The sequence below is a fragment of the Necator americanus genome, chromosome IV (assembly GCF_031761385.1).
Source record: "Necator americanus strain Aroian chromosome IV, whole genome shotgun sequence".
Lineage (NCBI taxonomy): Eukaryota > Metazoa > Nematoda > Chromadorea > Rhabditida > Ancylostomatidae > Necator > Necator americanus.
Genome location: NC_087374.1, coordinates 7978660 through 8002235, shown reverse-complemented (window position 1 = coordinate 8002235; position 23576 = coordinate 7978660). Strand labels below are relative to the sequence as shown.

Sequence of the window (23576 nt, the reverse complement as noted above, 5' to 3'; positions counted from 1 at the left end):
TATTCTCGCACATTTTGAGTAATGAACAAAATGTTGTAATGAATAAATAAATAATAAAATTAGAATGAATAATAGTAGATGAACAATAATAATAACAAAATAAATATTTATCATACATAAACTACAAAAGTGCAACTGCAAAATATTGCGAATGTCTCTATAGATTAACGAATCCACATTGACACAGAAACAAAAGATATGCTGCCTGCTCTAATTTTAGTGTTATGGAAAAGAATAATTTTAGGTTCCTTCGTCAAAAATTTCTTCCTTCAGCTGAACCTCAACCTTGTCTCCGCTCTCTTTTCCTCATCTGACGTTTCGTTGACTCATCTCCCAAACGTATTGAGAATGCGCATGTTTTTCTTGTACAAACACACACAGAAAGGAGATAAGTCTATTCACACCTTTTCCAGACCGCCAACTAGTTGTTTAGCCGGATCCGAACCAGAATTCTTATCGCGATGAAGAAACAGTATAGGATTGCGGTCCTTGGTGCTACGGCTTGTGGTAAGACATCGTTGGTGAGTGGAATTTTTAGGAGAAAAAAAAAACTGAGGTCTTTTTTTGCGAAGTCCTAAGTTTTTCATCCAGGATAGGAATCGTCTCCGATGTTTAGGAGGATGAATACCTCGAGAAATTCCAACTTAATCAATTCCACTACGTCGTTGTAGGTCTGATATTGAACTGTTCTCGAATACTGCGTTCAGCTCAGTTGACGCGACGCGTCCGCCACGAAAGCGAACGCTGGTGACCTCCCCTACTTCTCCTCCTCTCCCTCCTCTATGACGCGCTGGAAACGAACGATGGCACATTTTTGCCGGGCGCTGATAGGATCCTCGCGCAGAACACCCTAGTCTGTAATTGCACCAAAGTTTGGAAGCTACCGTATGTCCCCTTGGCGGGTTTTTTTCAAATGTACCCATCAGGCCAATAATGAGTCGCACAGAGGGGAATTCCGCTAAGAATTGATCCCACACAGTTCTTTTTTTTCAGCTTCTTTTTTGGTGGTCACGCGACAATTCTCGCCGAACACCTCGCCGTTTCAGATTCGGCGATTTGTCTCCAATGATTATAGCGACATCTACGATCCGACTATCGAAGACCGCTTCAAAAAATCGTTATTATTTCAAGGATCTATGTCTTATCTCGAAATCGTGGACACAGCAGGAAGAGTGAGTTGGTGGTATTTCACAACCAATATATTACAGATTGTGTTAACATTCAGCGCACTAAAACATTATTCCACTAGTTTTTTTGGAGTACTATCCCCATAAAAAAGACAAAAATTTTTTCGCGTAAAGAAACGTGCTGCTGATTTGATCTACAAGGGACGTTAGTGAGTATTTCTAGAAGTAACATTGAACCAGGGTGGTTATTTGGCAGATCGTTGTAAAGACCTATGAACGAACTGTCTTATTCTCTCCGAAACAAGGGATGATGAAAAATTTAAGCACGGAAAAAATTTGATTTGGAAAAAAACTATTGATAAAAAATTGTGCTCTAAATGGCTATAAATGCCATGAATTTGATCTGCTCCCAAACGTTGCCTACTTCTCATCATAATCGAGATCTTCCTTTGTGTATCAGGTTAACTGTGGCGCATTAAAACAACAATGAAAATAATAAACAATGACGTAAGCGTTTAGCTGATGAAGTCTCGATTTAAGGATTTAATTGAAGGTTGCAAATCTTCTTTCGCGTGAGACATTGTCAAAAGAGTAAACACTGACAAAAGTGCCTAAACGACCAGGTCTCCAAGACCGCATGCCATGAATCTGAAGTGGTACGAGATTCCGTAGGAGAAGTACGAGATTGGGTTGTAGATTCCAGGATCCGAGATGGTTCCGCTTTCCTCTCCTAAACGTCGTAGAAAACGGCTGGGAAGACCCCGTTTTTCTCTACAATTTCATTTGGAACGGGCCATCCTTGTGCGCGCGCCACATCCAGGTGCGAGCGGTCAAAAATTAATCAGATCTTTTCACTACTCAACTCATGGTGGTAAACCAAAGAATAGGATGCTGAGGAGACCGAAAAGTGTACACAGGGGAGCGTTCTAACGTAAGTCGTAGGGACTAAAACTGTTCCTACGCCGTTTTTTTAGTACAATTAGGGAGAGGTGAGCGGAACTATTCCGGATTCGGCAATCTACAATCATCTCATCTCTAGTCTTCCCACAATTTCCCTTACCACGTCAGATTCGCGGTATGTTACCTGTCGTTCGTTTGCGCTTCTATTTGCTTACCCCAGATTCAGATTAAAATAATATTTAAAAGTCACTAACAACTGAGACAACTTCACAACAACTGAATCTTCCCTTCCTTACCATAAAAACTTGATTTCTCAAGTTTTTATGGTAAGGAAGGGAAGATAATGATTGTTCGACGCTAAATCCAGCAATACTACTAGATGCAGAAATTCATAGAAAGACTTTGGTCAGCAAACTAGTAGGCTCCCCAATCACCTCAGGCTCGAAGTTCTCGGTGACGAGAAACGTTGGAAAAGCCAATTCTATCCAAAGTTATTTCTCTCTCCCTTTTTTTTCACCTGACGGGAATATTTTGGCTGACAAAAAACCCGAGTATGGTGCAGTCAGATGCTTTCCAAATGAAATCTATCAATGTGATACCCAAAAACGTTAACATATATGAGAAACATATTCTTGTCGTTTGTAAGAGTTATAGTTCAGCTTTTTATAAACTCTGAAAAATCTGAAAATTCCAGGAATTGGTGAGTGAGATGTTATCACGGTATATTTCCTCCGCGGACGCATTCATTGTGGTTTATTCGGTTGGAAGCAGGAAGTCTTACGAATATGCGTTGTCTTTATTCTCACAAATAGCAAGGATGCGAGGGGTCAATTCGGTGAGTGCAAAAATTTAGTTGATAAAACTTATTCATCTTTTATTGTTTGATTTTCCCTATTTTTTTTTTGTTTCATGAATGAATGAAACCTTCATTCTAGCTAAGTAAATATATGAAATTGATAAAGGATGGATTAGCTTATCGGGCGGAATCAATCCTAAGAGAAAAATAACTGTGATTAGCATCGTGAATCATAGGCGCCTCGCTTAAAGGCATCACCCCACGAATCTGAGGTGGTGCAGATTTCAGGTGGAGTATTCGTATAGGGTGGGAAAAGGGGGTGATCCGTCCATTTCTTCCTAATTGCCGAAAACCCAGAAGACCCACAAGACTGGCGCGCTCCAATCGAACCTCTTTACAAAATGGTGCGCCAAAACGAAAAGCCGATCTTCCGGGCCGTTTTTACGGCAATTAGAAAAATGGACGGAATCACCCCCTCCCATAGTCCCCACCTTACGAATACTCCACCAAATCCCCACCCAGATTCGTGGGAGCCTTTAAGTCGAAACAAAGCTCTAAAAATATGTAATTTGACAGTGATTGATATAGCTGTAGAGTTAACATGAATACGTGTATCTGGGGGCGGGTGTAGCGCAGTAGGTAAGAGGTTCGGCTCTGACTGCACGATCGATCAGAGGTTCGAATCCGTCCTAGCGCCGACCAAGCTTTTGTGTCTCTTCGGGGTTGATAAATTGATATGAGACTTGTCTGGGAGGATAAAAACGCTGACTTGACACATCGGCTCGCCACCGCAAGTCATTGTAAGGTTTTACAAACCGATTTTTAATTAAAGTTAGGTGCATACGGGCTTCCCGGTAGGGATTGATCAACACCGTGCACCTTATACTTATCCTTTATGTGCATCTGGATAATTTAAACCGGCTTTTTTCGTGTTCCCTGAGGCAAAGAAAAATTCTTACAGATTGCTCGAATGTTAGTGGCTGCCAAATGTGATTCCGACTATCGAGAAGTGTCCCCACAAGAGGGGAACACGTTATCAGCTCAACTTCGTTGTTCATTTGCTGAAGCGAGTGCGAGAATGAATATTAATGTGCATGAAGTAAGATTTCTTCTTTTTCTTGCATTTGGATAATTTAAACCGGTTTTTTTTGTTCTCTGAGGCGAAGAATTTTTTTTGTCGGTTCGAGTTCATATAAGTGGTATGAGGTTTGAAATCAAATCAAAAATTAGTATTGGGAAGATGTTTTTTTTTTTATTAGGCTGGAACACAATTTTATCTTCAAATTCGGTCCCATACAGCACTCATATTTCCGTTATACAAATATAGCTCCTAAAAATAAGAAACATAAAAGGGTGTATAAATCTAATAGGTTTTTTCAAACCTCATATTTCTTATATGAACTTGAACCGACAAAAATTCACCTATTCAAGTGCCAGATCGCTGAACTCGGCCCAAATTTTGTAGATTTTTTAAAATCAATAATTCGGTTATCTCCACAAAAAGTACACAGCATTCAAAGTTTTCCGAAACTCATTAGAGTTTTTTTACGCTATGATAAAGTGCATAAACTTTTTTCTGCTATTGAATACTCCCTCTGTAGTTTTGAAAAAAAAACCTATTTAGTAGATTCGGATTAAATGAAAGATAAGAGAATTCCTAAAAGTTACATCGTTTATAATTAGTTAAAGCACAATTCTGCCTAAAAATTTTAGTTTCTAGTGCACGTGCACAATATGAGCAACTTAACCCAAACAACCTGAAAATTTCCGTGATCTGTTATTACCAAAAAATTCCATGATTTTTTCTTCTTGATTTTAAAAACACACTTTTATTCTAAGCATTTTTTGTTTTATTTGGTACATTTCTGACGGTTCTGGTCCTTTTGAACGAAGAAGACTAATTCAAAGAGATGCGTCATTGCAAATGCATAAAAATAAGTTGCGATGCAGCAGAGCTATCATCAAAAAGCTCTTTCTGGAAGGTTGGTCAGGTTCTGGATCAACAAAGTTTTTATATGCTTTCAAAGGTAGTTCACTAAGCGTCACAGCGGAAAGAATGGGTTATGGTAGGAGAAATATCTTTTACAGTGATGAGAATTTCTGGACATCATAGACTGTTGAGCAGAGTGCATTGAAGTGGCGTGCTACTCGACATACTACCAAAAAACGAGTTACCTCCAACTATTCTTAAGAAAAATTGTGTGTGAATGAAAACTTTAAAAAAAGGGAACCGAGCAACTAACTAAAACTCAGAATTGCCTCTCATTTGGTTGCGAAAGAGTTACTACCAATTTTGAGGGATTTATTTCAAATAGTGGAACTAGTTTTTTTTTTGTTGACTACACCAACGTAGGAAACCGATTTAATCGATAATTTGACGAGAAAAAGAAAGGACACGCAATTTGGCAGCAGCTGTGGAGTGATGCCTTTAACAAACTTTATTACGGCTAATGTTTCGGCGTTGTCGCCTTCGTCAGAGCGTGGAAAGTAAGAACATTTGCAATTTATCTTCTCAAATGTTGCTTTATTTGACTATCGATAATTTGCAATCTCTATGCCAAAATTCAAGGAAGGTCGAACTTTGGCATCTTGAGTCCTTTTCAAAAAGACCTTGATACCTCGTGAAGGCGAAGAGCATTTGAAGTTCTAATTGAAATTCAATAATTCTATTACTTCTAATACCTTGCAAAAACAAAGACAGAAACAAAGCTTGAAATTTTCAATCTTTTTCAGTTAAGAAGAGGATTTCATGATGGGTCCAAAAACTTTATGTGTTTTCTGTTAATATCGGAAATATCGCTTAGAAAAATGTCAGACTAAATGAGTTTCTAATTATATGAAAAAGTTCCAAATTACGGATTTTCAGTGGAGCTGCCTTGCGAAGAAAAGGTGTCGGGAAAAAAAGTCATACATTAAAGGCATCACCCCACGAATCTGGAGTGATACGGATTTCAGGTGGAGTATTCGTATACGGGATAGTAGATTATGCAGAGGGAGGTGATTCCGTTCATTTCTTCCTAATTGCCGTTAAAAACGGCCCGGAAGATACGGCTTCAGGCGCACTATTTTCTACAGGGAGTTCGACTGGAGCGCGCCAGCCTTGTGCGGCGCCGCATCTTCCTGGCCGTTTTTTTGCGGAAATTAGGAAGAAATGGACGGAATCACCCCCCCCCTCTCCGTAGTCTCCCATCCCGTATACGAATACTCCACCTGACATCTGCACCACCTCAGATTCGTGGGGTGATGCCTTTAAGTAATTTACAGAGTGGTGGCCATGCATACGAGTCTGATTTCTATTTGTTCGCGGTTCCCCTCCTTACGTTAAATGCAGTCACGCATTTGAGTATACGCTCTGGGCACAAACGAGCTATATAACTTAAGCAGTTATATGGTGGAATTTATCCAGATATTGCAAAAAGGTGTTGTTCTCCAGCATACTGCCAAAGTCCATCCTCAACTGCCGTAAGAAACGGCGTTAATCTACAATCTGAACTCTACGAGTTCCCTTGGGTCTCGGTACTACGTCAATTTCGTGATCCGCTGCCTTTAAATTCATAGAAAAAACTCAAAAATATCCAAGAAAAAGTCTGTCCAAATTGAATTCCTTTACTAAACTTAGATATGAGCAAAATCTAAAGTTGATTCCTAAAATTCCCAAGTGTTTAGAACGTGAAAAGTCATTGCCTACTTTTTTCCCACCACATAAATCATAACCATGCACGAAGATCCTTAAAAATGTGCTGTTCGACTACCTCACCCCCCGCCCCCCTCCACTTTATGTGTCCTAGAACCACTCCACACCACAGTAGATTCTGTCCTGTTTCTTTTACACGTGCTCTCCTTCCCATTACGTTTACTCAATCCGTTGTTTACTTAGCATTTTTCACCTCAGAACTCAGGAAGAAATTCTGTGTGCGCCCGAGTTAGATCTATAGCCAGAAAAAAAAAACCACAACTCATTTTCGTTAGTCGTTGAACATTTACCTGATAGGATGTGTGTTTTTCAGATTTTCGAGGAAATGGTCTCACAATTGAGGTACATTGAGACGATGTCGAAACGAAATAAACAACTTCAACGGAACTCAAGACATCCGCTATGTTGTTTTCTTTGAAGCAGAATATATCCAGGAACATATTTATAGTCGAAAAGAAGAACAACATGAAAAGTATGAACGTTTAATATAAAGAAAATAATGAAGATCTTTATTCTCCTCCAATAATAGCTTTCAGGAGAGGTACACACTTTAACGTGACGTTACATACGTAGAAATAAAAGCGATTAATCTATATTTGAGCAGAGAATAAGTGAATTGGTCGAAAAAAAAAACCTCCTCATACATAAAGCAACATAGAAAAATATACATCATTCACAAGAATTAAGGGAAAATTATACGATCGTACTTTCTTTTGTTTTTCTGCTGTACAAGAAAACAACTACTAGTGTATTTCTAGCAAGTTGGGCAAAAATTTGTTTTTTTTTTCTGAAGTGTCTCGTGCACTGTGCACTTATTTGAATACACCACACGCGTCGAGGATTAACAGGATAACGATGGCGGCAACGATTATCCCGCCGATTACGGAGATGACGGTCCATTTCGCATTCATCATGCACATCTTGCGTTGAACTCGATGCGCTGTCATTTTGAAGTTTGCTGACTGAAAAGGGCAACGTGAAGGACACTGGGGCGTTCAATTTTCTTAGTTAATTGGAAAATTGATGGAAAATATGTTCTCGAATGTGGAGCTAAAGGAAAAGTACAGTTTTTTTTTTCACAAGACCTATGGAAAAAGAAAGTAATGCAATCTTCTAAAGCGCTCCTTGTCGCAGAGATAAAGTCCATAAGTGAGGAAACATTGTATTGGCTTGGCTTTTCCCTCTGTTAGGTAGGATAGGATTCATGACACCGTTGCCAAAAATTGGGCAATAAACGAGGATCACTCCCCAACAAATACAGGAATTAAGGGCATCAGCAGCAGAAAAAGTCTCAATTCACGCAACGACACAACTCTTTGCGATTAAAAGTACTGAAGAAATGAAAGGAATCATCGGAAATGAATCATCGGAAGTTGGTCCTTCCTGTTATTTAACAGGGTTCACGGCGGGGTTAGCAAAAAAATCGCGAACGCAGACCGTCACCTATTAGTCTTGGAACCGTATGCCTCAAAAAAGGCATTAGGATAACAGAGAGGCCTCAATTTACCCAACGATACAACTCTTTACATATAAAAGGGTTGAAAGAATGAAATGAAACATTCTTTGTGGGTTCCTCCAGTTGAAACACAGGCTTTATGGAGTGGTATACAAGAATGGTGGCGAGAACGCAAAACAATACTTATAAATTTTGGAACCATATGCCTCAGAAGAGACCTTAGGAGCACCCAGAGGCCCCTTTTTATCAAAATCGCAATTCGTCAGCCCAGGACCTAGGAAAAAAAAAAGAAAGGAAAAAAAAAGGATCCTTGAAGAGGATCTAGGATCATAGATGATGGAACAATATGCCTCAGAAGAGACCTTAAAGAGATGAAAGAAGAGACGAAGGAGATGGAAACAAAGTGGATTGGTGGTGAAATTAACCAAAAAAGGTACCATTCACACCGAAACAAAGCAATTGTATCATTTTCACTTCGTCCACACAATCGACGTAAAGAGTTGCCTCGTAGTGTGAACTGAGGGTTGCGATACTTCTACAGCCTTCCATTCTTGGATTTTCAGGGAGTATTTAAGGATTTTGCTGTGATACCCGCACATTACGTCCCAAATTTTATTTTTTCTCAAGAGAATCCAGAATTGAAAATTTCACCAAGTGCTATATTTAGGAATTCGACCTAGAACCTAAGTCGAATTCTTAATTAATGTAGTTTAGATGCACGCAACCTAGTGAGGTAAGCTCTCCATTTGTTAGCGACTGGATAAACTAGAAGCTGGATATATGTGGAATCAGAAAGAGGAGACGAAGCAAACGATCAGCTTCAATAAACCGAAGAATACTGGTCCTGATATTTTTATTATTAACCGTAACGTGACACCAACCGAAGCTTGTAGCTCATCCGTGCGTCTTTCGATACTATCCAATCGTTCTCCTCGTTCCATAATTGACGCAACGTTAGAGGCCATAACCTTAGCACAAGAGAGGTAAAATCAGAAGAAATACCGAACAGCTTGCACCTAGAGATGTCAGCAACTTACGTTTTTCACCTCTTCCACTTGGCGACGCATGTCGCTGATTCGTGCGTCTTGTGTTGGTCTCTGCGCATTCTCCGCCATCTGTGAAAAAAAAAGTTGCTCAATTGAGTGTGAAAATCTACAGTATTAGCAAGTTGCAAATTCGCGATAGTCGTTTTAATGTGATTCAAACCGATTTAAAAAAAGAACATAATGAAGGAGAAGATGTGGAAGTGAGATTTGCTGATATTACCGTAGTTTTTGCTGTTATTTTTTTTTGAGCCGTGGTTTTGATAGCTACCTACTCGATGTGGTCCTGCTCATACTAAATGTAGTCAAGCATTTGAGTGTACGCTCTGGACCCGTATGAGCTATACGCTAACTTGCGCAGTTATTGGGCGAAAATTACCCAGATATCAAAAAAAAGTGCCGTTGTCCAGCACACTCCCAAATCCCAACCCAAATAAGTCAAATACCTAAATGGAAGCGCGGAATCATTGGTTACAATCCTCCGTTTCGTTGCGCTGAACTGCTGGAACATGAGCCGCCTCAAAATCCGTCGCAAACCGAAGGGATTCCTGGGAGCGAGCAACATTAAATTTTGAAAATACTATTCGAAAGCAAATGAGCTCCTAATTTCAAATTTCAATTTCGTCTAATTTCAAGAGAAATTCGCGCAAATCCTATGAAAACCTCTTCTTTCTGCGGGGATGTATCCGCCGAGTATCACAATGCCAGGATTGCGGACACTGTTGACCTGAGATACGCGGGTCACTCGGTGTCGATAGGCGGTTAAAAGCATCACCCCACGAATCTGGAGTGGTACGGATTTCCGGTGGAGTATTCGTATCGGGGTCGTAGATTATGGGGAGGAGGGTGATTCCGTTCATTTCTTCCTAATTCCTAATAATAGAAAACGGCCCGGAAGATACGGCGCCGCATAGGGCTGGCGCGCTCCAATCGAACTCCTTGTGGACAATAGTGCGCCGGAACGCTCGAAGCCGTATCTTCCGGGCCGTTTTCTACGGCAATTAGGAAGAAATAAACGGAATCACCCTCCTCCCTATAATCTACAACCACGTATACGAATACTCCACCGGAAATCCGTACCGCTCCAGATTCGTTGGATGATGTCTTTAAGGCGAGACGCAAGTCTCCTTGGATATGGAACAGTTACAAATGGAAAGACTCTGTGCAAGCTGTGAGCTCTTCCTGCAGATCGACAGAACGACAAGATTGGCAGAGTTGCGTTCAAGAACAACCTGCTTCGTCAAGCAATAATATTAGCTTCGATTTGGAAGAAAAAGGAAGTAAGAATTAGAATTCTATAACTAAACTTGTATCCTTCATTCTACAGTAAATCCACAGTCATTGAAATAGATGTAATAGGTTGGTCATTGTATGAGATAGCGTACGTGTCATTGTGGCGCCGTTATATTGGATTTCACAGCGGAACCGCACGCATTCAATCACCTTAGTTTAGTTTCATTTTCTGTTTGTTGTTTTTGTAAGTGTGGACGGAACACAATTACACAGTACGCACTTTCGCGTACTCACACTCAAGTACCTCTAGCTACTTGAAAAACAATAAGAGCACAGAAACTTTTCATTTGGAAACGAATTGTATCACAAAGAATCTGTCTTCGTAATAGCAGGATCGATTCGGTTCACATTTCATTAGATTCCCAATGAAATGAGTATGCCAGAGTTCCTCAACAAAAAAAATGTTGAAAAAAAAGTGCATCGAACGGGATCAGAATGACAAATGTAGCCACACTATATCGTTCGCTCGAAAGGCGATTTGAGGAAATTTTCGATGTTTTTCTCTACTGGTAAGTATGGGTCGAGCTGTAATTCTATTATAGCGAAAACTCAAAACATCACCTCCAAATACAGAGGCATCAGACACACCAAACGATACTACTCTTTACATCGTTCGGTCAAAAGGACGTGAAACTCGGTGCAACTGCGTAAGCGGCTGCGCTCGAAGAGACGCGATGGAGCTAGCGTTTGGATCGGTGCGGGACCATCGCGAACTGCAGCGACGAGTGGTTCTAACAAGGATCCTTACACGATCCTAACCGCTATGCTCCACCGCACCGCTTCGAGCACAGCCGCTTTGTGGTGGGGTCCACCTCACACGATTTCATTTACCAGTAGCCCGGATGTAAAGAGTTGCTTCGCCGGCTAAAAGTCTGGTCCCGATACATCTAATTTCTGGATTTTTTTAAAGAGAAATTTCGTATTTTCACCACAATGCCTGCATACAACGTCCCTAACCTAATTTGCATCGTGAGAGAACCATTACCCGGACATGAGAACATTTCTCCGAAGGATTCCCTTTACCACAGTTAATCAGCCTATCTATATGGGTAACATTCATCAAGGATCCAGAACTGTATTCATACAAAACTGTACCTTAAGTGCTGCAAAAGAAACTGGTACATAGAAATAGCTGCGTGGTTCTCGAAAACGGAAAACGATACTCAAACACAATTTGCGCACATATTTGACAGATGAAGATTGAAGATTTATGACATTTTATAGGAGAACGCGGATGAAATAAAATGGGATCCAAGATATTAAAAAAAAGAACTTGTAAAATATGCCCTGGATATGTGGATAGAACCAATTTCTTTGAAATTTGAGAACATCAATCAGGTAACTCTCGCTGCTCCTGAAATAAAGGCATCACCCCACGAATCTGAGGTGGTACGGATTTCAGGTGGAATATTCGTATACGGGATGGGAGACTACGGAGAGAGGGGTGATTCCGTCCATTTCTTCCTAATTGCCGTAAAAAATGGCCCGGAAGATACGGCTTCAGGCGTTTTGGCGCACTATTTTCTACAGGGAGTTCGACTGGAGCGTGCCAGCCTTGTGCGGTGCCGCATCTTCCGGGCCGTTTTTTTGCGGGAATTAGGAAGAAATGGACGGAATCACCCTCCTCTCCATAATCTACTACCCCTTATAAGAATACTCCACCTGAAATCTGCACCACCTCAGATTCGTGGAGTGATGCCTTGAAGTAGATGAAAAGGATTTCTATAGTACACACATCTCAATTTTCTTTGTTTTGCTTCTAACAATGTTTGTTGATTGGTGCGGTAGCTCAGTTTTTTCGATGATTCAAAAAAATAGAAAGAAGGTTAGCTTCGTTTTTGCAGTCTAAATGAGAGACAAGCGAGGTCATGAGAAATCATACTGAGTATTTATGGATCCGAAGCTCTTCTTCGACGAAAACTCTATCACAGAAAGAAAAACTAGCGACTAATGGATCACTTCTCTGTCACTGGAATTAGCTGTAAGACAACTTGAAAAACAATAAATAATAGTGAGCACGGGACCAGAACCAGCCGCATTTTCGACTTTTTCGCCGAAAAAAAAATTAAAGAGACCTCTAAGACTAAAAGGAGCAGTTCAAAGTGATCTACAGAATCAGAAAGTGTCAAATTATTTCTACCAAAGCGATTTATTTTTGCGGCTAACGAAATTTTGAAAAAATCTCTCAATTATGTTGGAATAGTTGAAAGGAGGACAATTGGACAATTTAAAAAAAAAAACCTTCCTAGGATAGTTTTTGATACAATTTCTGTTGTTAAAAACAAAAATTGGACCAGAAATCGAATAAGGGTGGCGATTTTCTAAAAGAACAAGGAAGGAATCGAGACTAGGAAGTCTCATGTATTGAATTTCTTATAACAGCCAGAAAACTCACAAATTTATCCCGGAAAATTAGTTTTTCGGAGTTATAAATACATATATGCAGCGGTATGGGTTAATGTCGCAGAACCTGGAAACAGAAGGTCCGGAGCATTAAACCATAGCATCACATATATTGAGAAGTTCAGAAAAATAAGCTGAAGATGGATTCTTCAACCAGAAATTTAATCGAAAACAACAACTCACCATTATATCAAGTGAAAACAGGCGAGCACCGAGGTTGGCGAGAAATTGTTTACGATTTTTGGTCATTGTAGTCGATAAGCGGATGTTAGGGGACACCGTTAGACGTCGGTGGTGAGTTCATAGATGAGTGAGTGAGTTACTTTCACCGATATGTATATATAAGTGTTACCGAACATCCAACAAAACTAGAACTATCAACATGATCGTTCCATCGCCGCCTAATTTGCGCAATACGTTGACGCGCTGATGTCAGTAATTGTCGAAATAACGTTCCAATTTCAGGTCACCCACAACCGCGGAAGGCCAGAAAGAAAACAGGCGCAGGCGTTTTTTCTCCAGAAGTTCTTTTTTTGACTCATCAAAATCCATTGACGTTGTTTCAATGTTGCAAATCAGAGACTTCCTCCCATAAAGCAATTTATAATTTCAATGAAACATCAATTATTCGATTAAGGGAAAAATTATTAAGCAAAAAAAAATCTCAGCTCGGTAAGGATCCACTACAAAAATGTGTCCTTCACGGTTCTTAGATGGAACAAACTTAAGTGAGACAGCGAAGTTTTCCTGAAGGCAAATTAAATTAGGAAATTAAGAATTAAATTAGAAATTTAAATTGGAAAGTCGAGCTATTTTCTTTGAAAGAAGATTCCTTCCAATTCATACCATTAAAATTTCCTTTTAGAAATCAGACATCAAAAAAAAGGAAGAAAAAAAAACACAGAACACCCCAAGATAAATGTCAAATCCAGACTTACAGATGTTGAAGACAGTGTTTTACATATGGGCTATCTTTAATGTTCGAAACATGCTTAAAACGCAGAAATATTGTTTATTGTTTACCATATTATTTTATTTACTTGACCACACCTCTGCAAAAATACAATATCTGCATATCTATTATTCCAACGTATAGATTTTTGCATTTTTATATCCGATTAAGAGGATTCTGGATATTTTCACTTTGGAAAATACAATAGATACTGTCGCAATGAAAGTGAAAATAAATTCGAGAAAATCCCCTGATCCTCATAAATCACTCCTACAAGAATATTAGCTGTGTATGATTCAAAACATTGCCATCGAGTCACGTTAAAATGGCAGAAATGTGTGAATAATAATTAATACTTAATTTGTGAGGAATTATTCAGTACCTCCTCTATTCGTATATTAATATGTATGGTCATTGAAAGATATAAATATACCCTTTTTTCGTTACTTTTGAAACCAGTAGAATGAGGTTAAGCAGCAAAAACTTTCAACGTGACTCAAGTAAACAGTAAATTAAAGAGATTATATTATTAAATAATTATTATACAGTATTAGACACATTGATTTTAGGTAACGGTTAAAAATGCTAAATGAGCATCTACACACTTTTCCGGTGGAACATAAAAATGCACACTCGCCGCGCCATCACCGATGCGAATGGTGTGAAACGCAAATAAATATCGAAGCGTGGCAATGCTACGTATTTACTGAAGAGTAGTGAATTCACAGATAGTATCGTAGTGAAAACAGACACAGACACCTGCTTATAACTCTTCTGCTGACCTTGTCTGCCGCAATAAATTCTATGCAAAACCCTTAATATCTTCTTTACGATTCATGGATGACTCATCAAGATAAGTTGAAGGATTTGGTTAATCGAATACAAGTACTGAATCATAATGTCCTTTCCAGTGTACTTTACTACTCGGTTTATGTACACAAAACTAGAATGATCCGAAGAAAACAAGAAAAAAATCTCGGGGAAAATGTAGTTGTAGTTCGAAAATATCCAGGAGAAAATGTACTTGAGGAGGGCATTCCACCGCTCTTTTATTTCTGGGGGATCTCTCTTTCTTTTTTCTCTTGGTAACTTTAGTTTACATGTCACAGATCCTCCAAGACTAATGCTTAGGTTTTAAGGCCCGACCTAGGGATCTAATTATTTACTTCAAGAAATAGAGAGCGGTTAAGTCCCCTTTCCTAACTAAATATTTATATTTATATATTTTCATTTCATTTTATACATTTTTATTTTGTATTTATTCTTTTTATATATTTTCGACAAAATCTCTTTTCGCATAGGAAGTAAGGGAAAGAGAGAGTCGGCGGACGGATTCTGCTCAAAAACGTGCCCCGTTTAGATGATTTTCACCACTATGAGATTTTATAAGATAATAATCTACTTATCTATAAATAAACAAAAATTAACTCACCATTAAAAAAAACGAAAATCCTAAATCCTATCTTGTAAAGGAAGAAATGTTCTTTCAAATAGCGTGTTACAAATGTTAAGCTGTTTTTTTCGGGCGCGAGCTTAAATTAAAAAAAGCCATTCTTTAATAAAAAGACGAAACATGATTTTAGAAAAAAAAAACAATTGTAAACGGTAGGAACGCAGGGAGTGGTGGTATGTGAAATGGAAAATCCATCTAATCTTTTATGTATCGCCTAAAACCTGAACATACGATCAGGAGAAGCCAGTCACATTCGAGGAAGCAAAAAATCAAGCAAAAAAAAAACAGTGAAGGAGTTTACATTCAGGTTTCAGAATTGAAAAATCAAAAAAGTGAAGGCGATAAATTCCCGGTCTTTTCAGCCTCAGCCCGCGAATATAAAAGCGTTTATCGTTGAACCATTCACAAAATAAACAAACTCAAGGAGATTCTAGTGTTTATGCGAGTGCAGTTAAGAGGGAATAGGTCTCTGCTATTAGCGCACCTATAGCCCGTGCCCCTTCCAAAAAGCCCATGTCCCAGTTGAGGACAAGATCCACCGCAAAGTGGATTTGTTTGTGGTGGATGGTGGATGGAGATGTAGTGTGCAGCGTTTCCAAATGCGAATTTCTTTCGCCAACGGTCACTGACTCAACGAACTGGGAATAAAAGAATGTGGAATGGAATGTTTTTTTTTTTCTATTTGACAAAAATCTGTGTTATAAAACTGGACGGAACAACGCTGCCGAGACTACGCAGCCAGACAGAAAAAAGATTGAGGTCGATCCAAAAAAAGAGGACATGCTATTGTACACGTTGTAACTACATAGAAAACCGGTTTTCGTTGTATGGACCTCAATGAGGTGAATCGCGCATAGAAAATACTAAATAAGGCAGCCCGCAGGACGGGAACAAATACGGGCAGTCACTGTTTTGGAGGAGGGAGTTTGAAGTGTGGTTCAGGTCAAAGAGGGAAATGCTCGGTAAGAGCACCGGTAAATCCAGTTTGGTGTTCAAACATCAGGACAAGTCCCTGCAAAATATGGAATCCACACAAATTCACGGGATACTGCTCGAGAATTCATGCGTCATCGTAGAGGTCGATGTGTCAGGCGTAGCATACACCAAAAAGTGAAACATACGTTCAGAGCGCAGCTAAAAATTCAAATTTTGAATTCTGTTCTTACAAATTGTGTATGCTCGGTCTAGTAAGGTAAAATGGGAGAGCAAATTTGTTGCTCAACGACGGTTTGCTCAATCGATAGAATGGCAGAGTCGGGAGAAAATTCTAAAGCAAACAACACACGCTAAAGACGACCGTGAACGAAGCAGGCAGACGGAGCAGCTCCGGGAAGAGGAATGAGTCACTAAAAATTGTTACATAACGTCATGGAGAAGAAATAGGATGACGAATGTGGTAGTTTACGGTTGAATCACGAAAAATTCCTCAGTTAACATTCCATTCAGGAAATGGAAAAGTCGTATCAGAAAATACAAGAGCTCGATTCATTTCGTAACAGAATTAGTTCCAATCAATCGTTCGTTCAGCAGCAGCCGATTCACATACGGCAGTGATAAGCACTCCTAGTCATCAACAGAGAAAGTGACAGAACGTTTGGATGAAACTGTTCCCTATGCCGCATCGATGGAGAAAAATATGATCGCCAGAAAAATCCCTCGACAGAGGACACTGCATAATTCACTCTCATTGACTTCAAAACTAAGTTCGCGGCATGACAACTAGGAGGTAAAGTCTGATGAGGTAGCGGGGTTCAAACCAATTCTCGAAAAAAAATTGTAGAGAGAATTCCAGGAAATCCCGGATGACGTCGACGGATCAAAACTACAGTGAAGTCGAAGCGCTCTGATTTCTAGCTTAACATCGCGTAAGCGACTACAGACAAGATGGAAGGGTTACAAAACAGGTTTGCAGGGTCAGCTGGGTCAAAACGGCATGAAGCTCGGTGCAGTTGCGTAAGCGGCTGCGCTTGAAGCGACGCGGTGGAGCGTAGCGGTTATAATCGAACGGGGACCTCTGCTACCACCATTCACCATTCGCTGCAGACCGTCTACCCAACTGCACCGTGCTTCATGTCGTTTCATGTTGCCCTACTATATCATATCATATTATTCCACTGTATTCTATCCAATGCAGCTGGACGAGGGTCCCAACGCGCTAATGTGTATGTAATGTGAAACTGGACAGAGGACGAAGCAAGGACATCGTGGCTTTTTAATCAGAATCGACTATGAACATTTGAATAGCGCGAAAATCTTACTTTTGTTTGTTGTGTTGTTTGTTTTTTGTTTTGTTGTCGAATCATCATGAAAACACAGGTTAAAACAAATTAAAAACTTTTGATCCATTTTATTGTAAAACTCTGCAACATTAATGATAAGTTTATCGCTGAATTGAATTTTTTTCCTAATGATTTCTCTTTAAATTTTCTAATAATTTCTGATCTATTTTTTCCCTTCGGTAATAGAATTCTTTATATAAAGCATACCACAAGCTGTTCAAGTGTAGGCTGAATCTGTTGTTGCAAAGCGTGATCTTGTGCCGTGGAAAAAAGCGGTGATAATTTTTTGTCATTGAGTAAGGTACCCTGAAAAAAAACTATTACTTTCTTTGTTAAGAAGGGAATAGTAGTTAAGTGTAGTACAAAAAAGTTCTACTATTATTTCTTTTTTTTTCTTTTTTTATTTTTCAGAACGAACAAATCTACAAGTTAAAATGTGACAGCTAATGATCCCTTTCCGGGATTGGTCATACTTCCAAAGTGTGTCCTTGAAATATGCAAAGTGAAATTGCCAAGGAAAGGTGAAAATTGTGTTAAGCGAAATTTGTTCGATCTGAAAAGTCTGAAATAATAATAATAATAGTAGAACTCCAAACGATTCAAAATAACACAACTTGACTGAGAGAAGGAACTGTTGTGCACGTTCCGATGAGAGTCTAGGTTCAGCTACACAGACATAGACAAGTGGACATGGCCCTTCTAGCGAGACAGCATAGTGGATGTAGAACCTTGAAAAAAAAATAAGAAAATAAAAAATTCGAATGACGCAACGAGGCTTCTTCAGCTGTAATTTCACTTTTTTCATGTCCTCTCCTGTTTAAAGTGAATCAAATACTTCAAATTATTTTCCCTTAAATTAATTAGCCCGAAATCGTACACGGAACTGATCCTCGCTCGTTGTATTCATTTTTCTTTCTTTTCACTATATTTACTAATGTATTTATATCTATATTACTTACGTATGTGTATGTATCTATATTACTTCAATGTATAATATTTGCTGTAATTGTTTTCGACTGTCCTTGTCACATCCTTTTTGGCACGTCATTAAACGTAACAAATAAATAAATAAATAGATAAATTTGTTAGACACAGAATGTCTGAGAAATTATCGAATAGAAGAGCAAGTCAGCGGATCCTATGAAAGTCCTTATCCAGAAATCAGTATTTCCGAGCTGAATTAGAAAATTGGAATAATAAAAGATTATTGTATTGCTTTCCTTAGATGGATATATCCTATCTTCATTTTTTAAATAATTTTTTAGGACAAAAGGCAGCGTTTAGGACCTGTTGGAAACTTCTAAGAGGGTTCCTTCGATTAATATGTAGTGTTTGAAAGGTGGTTTTCGAGAACGGCAACGAAAACCCGAATAATCTCCTACAATACACAATACAACACGATCTCCTACAAAAATGGGCCTCAGGAAAGCAAAAGGGATCACTCATTCACTCATTTTTTTTTGCATTAGAAAATTGACTGTTATTGAACTCCCCTAGACATAACGAGTGCAATGAACGCAATAAGTATTTCTGGAACGAATCTCTTCGTCCCTCAAACCTCATGCAACCTTTTTCACTTCAATTTTAATAACATTTTCTCATTGTTTTTACAAATTCTGAAGCCTAAAAAAAGTAGGGAAATAATCTAATAGGGACTGAACTTTAGAACTAGATTTCTGCTTCCAGAGAAAAAAGTTTTAAGATTTTGAGTGAAATCATTGGAGTAAATACCACCTCGACTACTACCAGCAGGAAAAAAAATAAATAAATAAATTTTTCTTCAGAAATAATGTGGATTTAATGATGGGTTCGAAGATTACGAGCGCTTTTTTGATGTACTTATAACGCTTATTTAATTTCAGTACGTAGCATTCTTTCAAGAAAAAAAAAACTACTTTTAAATATTATCTAATAATTTGAGGTCACAATAGCTGGGCAGAGCTACTCATTCAAAGTCTCATGAGCCTTTTGTCACGACATGTTATTGAGGTTCAATCACCTCAATGGATGTTGGTGTCCTGCACATAGAATATATTTTCTATGGTATCGAGAGTTTCTTCCTTCAATCCCCGTGATAAGAAAGTCAGGGATCAGTCACAGGCAAGTCGGAACAAATATCAGTGAGAAGGTTATTGCTGGACTCGAACCTAACGAGAATAATTACTCTGGGTAAAGTGAACGAAGGTGAGGAAGGAAATAATGGATGAACACGAGCAAAAATTCAAAAGAAGTGATTTTAGCACGATTGATGCGTTTAGATGTTTGAAGATATTGAAGAACAAGAACTGGGGAAAAAATCATTTCGAGAGAAGTCCCCCGAGAAAAGCTTTGCTCAAACTTTTCTTGCGCTTGAGCGTGAAGTGGTCCGTTTGTTTTCTTGATCTAACCGGTCCACCACAGTCAATATGGTTTCAAGAATTTACTCAATCGATTTCAAATCCCGGAGCTGTAGGCGGAGTACAAGCCTATGTAAGTTAATTTCTATAGCTACTTGACGTTGCATTTTTCAAAAGATTCTTGGAAAAAAATAGTGGACAGAATATTAGGTCTGTGAGAGTATGGAAGACGGAAATCTGTAGTTTGGACTTGTAATTTTTGAATTTGTAGTTTTCTCAGCTCTCGATCCACACTTCTCGAAAAAAAAGAGTCCATCTCTTTTTTCTCTACGGAAAACTTCTGAAATAGCAGTTTTTTTCTCTTTCTACCTTAGTACAATGCTTTGTTTTGGGACTCGCTTCCTCACAGTGCACACATCATCGTCATCGAACATCGACGGTTCACTGACGGTGTTGTGATCGACAGCAGCAGCAGTCCCGTGCACGACATTACACCGCCGCATATATGGATATTTCCAACAATTTCACCCTTGCAAGCGAGAAATTCGATACCAGCACGCCGCTGCTTGTAACGATGATCATCGGCGTTCGTTATTTTTAACACTGCCGCGGTGTCAGCCGAGGACGGAATGACTAACTTCTCATAATACTAAGAAAAGTTCAAAGAAAGTTCCTCAAAATTTAAAATTCCACCCAAACAACACTGCTCAAGTTAAAATAAATTAAAAATTTGGATAAAAAGACAAATTAAAAATTTAAAAGAATATAAAATTAAAAATCACAAAAAAATTGGAAATTAAATCAAAACAAATTGTTGCATATCACTTTTGGACGTTCTTTGCATTAAACGCTGAATTTTTTGCCTTAACCTTTCAATTTTGCTCATCGCTTGTATCACAATTTCAAAAGAAATGAAGATCAAAAAACCAGTAACTAAATTAAAAACCGAAGGTTAAAAATTTTAGAAAAAAATTGGATTAAAATAAATTGTTGTGCATTACTTTTCTGGACGTATATCCTTGTAAGCTATACGCTAATATTTAGGCTTTTACCCTTCAATTTTCTATATCGCTTGTTAACCTTTCGTCTGAAAAGGACACATTAGATGTGGAACGAAATCCTTTTGTAGCAAATAAACGAAAAATAAATAAATGAATAAAGATACAGAATAAAATACAGAACAAACCCTTCGATTTTAATTTCACCTTCATTATCGAAATGGAGCCGTACGCGTTTCTGGATGATCTTTGATATCTATAAGAAGAAAAATGAGGTAGATAGCTTAAAGGCATCACCCCACGAATCTGACGTGATATGGATTTCCGGTGGTTAAAGACCATACGGGATCGTAGATCGCAGAAAGGGGTGGGATCCCGCTCATTTCTCCCTAATCGCCGTAAAAACAGCCGGGAAGAAGCGGCTTCGAGCGTTCCGGGGCGCTGTTTTCTACAACGACTTCGATTGGAGCGCGCCAGCCTCAGGCATGCGCCGCATCTTTCGGGTCGTTTTTTACGGCAATTAAGAAAAAATAGACGGAATCACCCTCTTCCTCACAATCTACGACCCCATATACGCATAAGCCACCTGAAACCGATACCACCTCAGATTCGTGGGGTGATGCCTTTAAACATAGGAGCCACAATAAAGTGGGAATAGGTAATTATAGCGAAAAAAAAAGAAAAAAATGTAATAAAATGTAATGTAAAAAAATGTAAAAATGACCATGTAATCCGTAGGAATAGCAACGTCTATAGCAGTAGATGGCTGCGGAATGTCCACTTCATAACTCGCCACAACGATCACATCGCCAGAAGTTGACGGTCTACATACTGCGCACAGAGCGATACTCATCGAAACTACCCGTTTCTGCAAAAGTTTTCCAGTAAATATGTAACTCATACAGCAGTGATGAGGCAAAAAGAGTACCGTAACATCGAAAATCAAAATCAGAAAGGAATAACGAGAAAACATTGTTTTGTCACATTGATTAACATCATTAACGGGAATGAATGGAACGAAAGAAGTAAACTTAACCGCCACCAAATGAAACTACAGTAACAATTTGGATTTTTTTTTAGTAAATTTGAGCTCAAACCACTTGAGCACGAAGAACCTGTTCTGTTTTATTCCAATTCACCTTTTCTTGCTTCACATTGATTCAAACCTTAGCAATTTCAACAAGTTCTGATTTCTATTTTTTTTGCTTAAACATTTCTTTTCGGCCAAGATGTGTTGACGCACTTTTGAGTGAATTAAATTAATAATTAAAATCTGTTTGCAACTCGCACGTTTTGCAAAAAAAATACCATTGTTTTTGCTCAAAAATGAATAATTTGCAGAATTTTCCCAACAGATTTGTTCGATTCGTGTCATGTTCGAGTAAACACCAGATAGCATTGATTTTTTCACTTCTGTTTCTAATTCAACGATCTCCTGGCTATGAGAACTAACAAAAATATTACGGAAACAGACAAATACTAGAGAAATATCACATGCAAACAGAACGCTGTAAATATTTCTCTAAAACAATTTCCTTAAATTGAAATGACAATAGAGGCACCATGCTTGAAACTGAAAAAAAACTGAAACTAGCTTGAAAATATTTTGCATCTGATCAAAAATCTGCCTGAAAACTGAATGTCTTAGGAATCGCTATAGAATTCAGCTGCATTCAAACACTAACACTAACTCAAAGGATGTAAATTTATGCTATAAGCGCACGTAAAATAACAATGTGACCCCCCTATTAAGGTGGTCCCATTAGGAAACTTTAAACTTCGCGTTGTAAACTTATACTTACAATCAGAATATTCTTTATTAATTATTATTGATTAATCTTCTTTATGTTAACTTTCTAAGTGCTAATCGTAATCACTTGGTGTTCTCAGCGATGACTTTTAGAGAACACAAAACAAACATCTCCACAACTGCTTCGTCGACGAAGACACTATTTCTAGGAGTTTCTAGGAGATCACCTCCTAAAAAAATAAAAAAATAAAAAATAAATCTGAAATAAGTGGAAGAAAATACCTAAAGCGCAGCTCTAATGATTATTCAATTTCTGCAACGATACTGGCGCCCAAATCAATATTATGGACCCGAAATATTCACAAGATATTTCAGAACAGAACAGGACATACAGCAAACTGCTGCACACATCAAATTATTTCATCATCCACCTTAAAAAATACCCTATTTCAATAAATTTTATCTGAAACGTTACTGATTTGCACATGATTATCACGTGAAATTTGTGACGGCCAAAAGGGATTGTTTAGCGAGACGAAGGTTGGAGAAAAAAGAGACAAGAAAAAGAAAAAACGAAATGTCGAACAAATCAAAATCGAAATTAATATAAATGGTTTAGGAAAGGAGAGAATAGAAGAGTGTTTCACCGGTTCAGAAACCAGCTAAAACGTTGATGGATGACCTCATTTTGATAGAGAAGGAAAGTAGAGAAGAGTCATCTTCCAGAAGAAAAAAGTGGAAAAATTTTCCAAAGACTTTTGTAGACTAAATGAAATTTGCATTAAACGAAGTGCTAGAACTGAAGTGCAAGAACTAATGGACCACAATTTATTCCTTTGAAAGCAAAGAAAATAGTTAGAAGGGTAGAAAACGTTTGTTGTTTGGAAATCGCATTACTACAATCGCCGGGTTCGCTGATTATTTTTCAAGGAACTCTCCTTCCGTTTCATAGGCTTCACGCCAGCGCTCCGAAAAGGCGTATGTTCTCAATTCGTACATGTCCTGGCCCCGGGAATAGAATCAGTTTTCTATAGCGTTCGTAAAATTTTCACTGAGGACACCGAGACTTCAATAACGAAGCTTCATTCGACAGCGA

General features: G+C 38.5%; 2 protein-coding genes across 3 annotated transcripts; one reads left to right on the top strand and one right to left on the bottom strand.

The window, feature by feature from the left end:
- Window positions 1-461: 461 nt before the first annotated feature.
- On the top strand, window positions 462-6935 carry RB195_000637 (uncharacterized protein; the record flags this gene model as incomplete). The annotated part of the gene is made up of 5 exons (XM_064197088.1): window positions 462-521; window positions 1047-1172; window positions 2722-2862; window positions 3785-3922; window positions 6831-6935. The coding sequence occupies 5 exons, from the start codon at window positions 462-464 to the stop codon at window positions 6933-6935; spliced, it is 570 nt and encodes a 189-aa protein (XP_064052969.1).
- Window positions 6936-7329: 394 nt separating this feature from the next.
- RB195_000636 (uncharacterized protein) lies at window positions 7330-21583 on the bottom strand (the record flags this gene model as incomplete). 2 transcript variants are annotated; one of them, XM_064197086.1, is made up of 8 exons in its annotated part: window positions 7330-7479; window positions 8855-8941; window positions 9011-9088; window positions 17604-17702; window positions 17838-17949; window positions 18011-18124; window positions 20919-20986; window positions 21455-21583. In XM_064197086.1, the coding sequence occupies 8 exons, from the start codon at window positions 21581-21583 to the stop codon at window positions 7330-7332; spliced, it is 837 nt and encodes a 278-aa protein (XP_064052967.1). The 2 variants fall into 2 exon arrangements, with proteins under 2 accessions (XP_064052967.1, XP_064052968.1); XM_064197087.1 differs by lacking the exon at window positions 17838-17949 and having other exon boundaries at window positions 18011-18052; window positions 18106-18124.
- Window positions 21584-23576: the final 1993 nt, after the last annotated feature.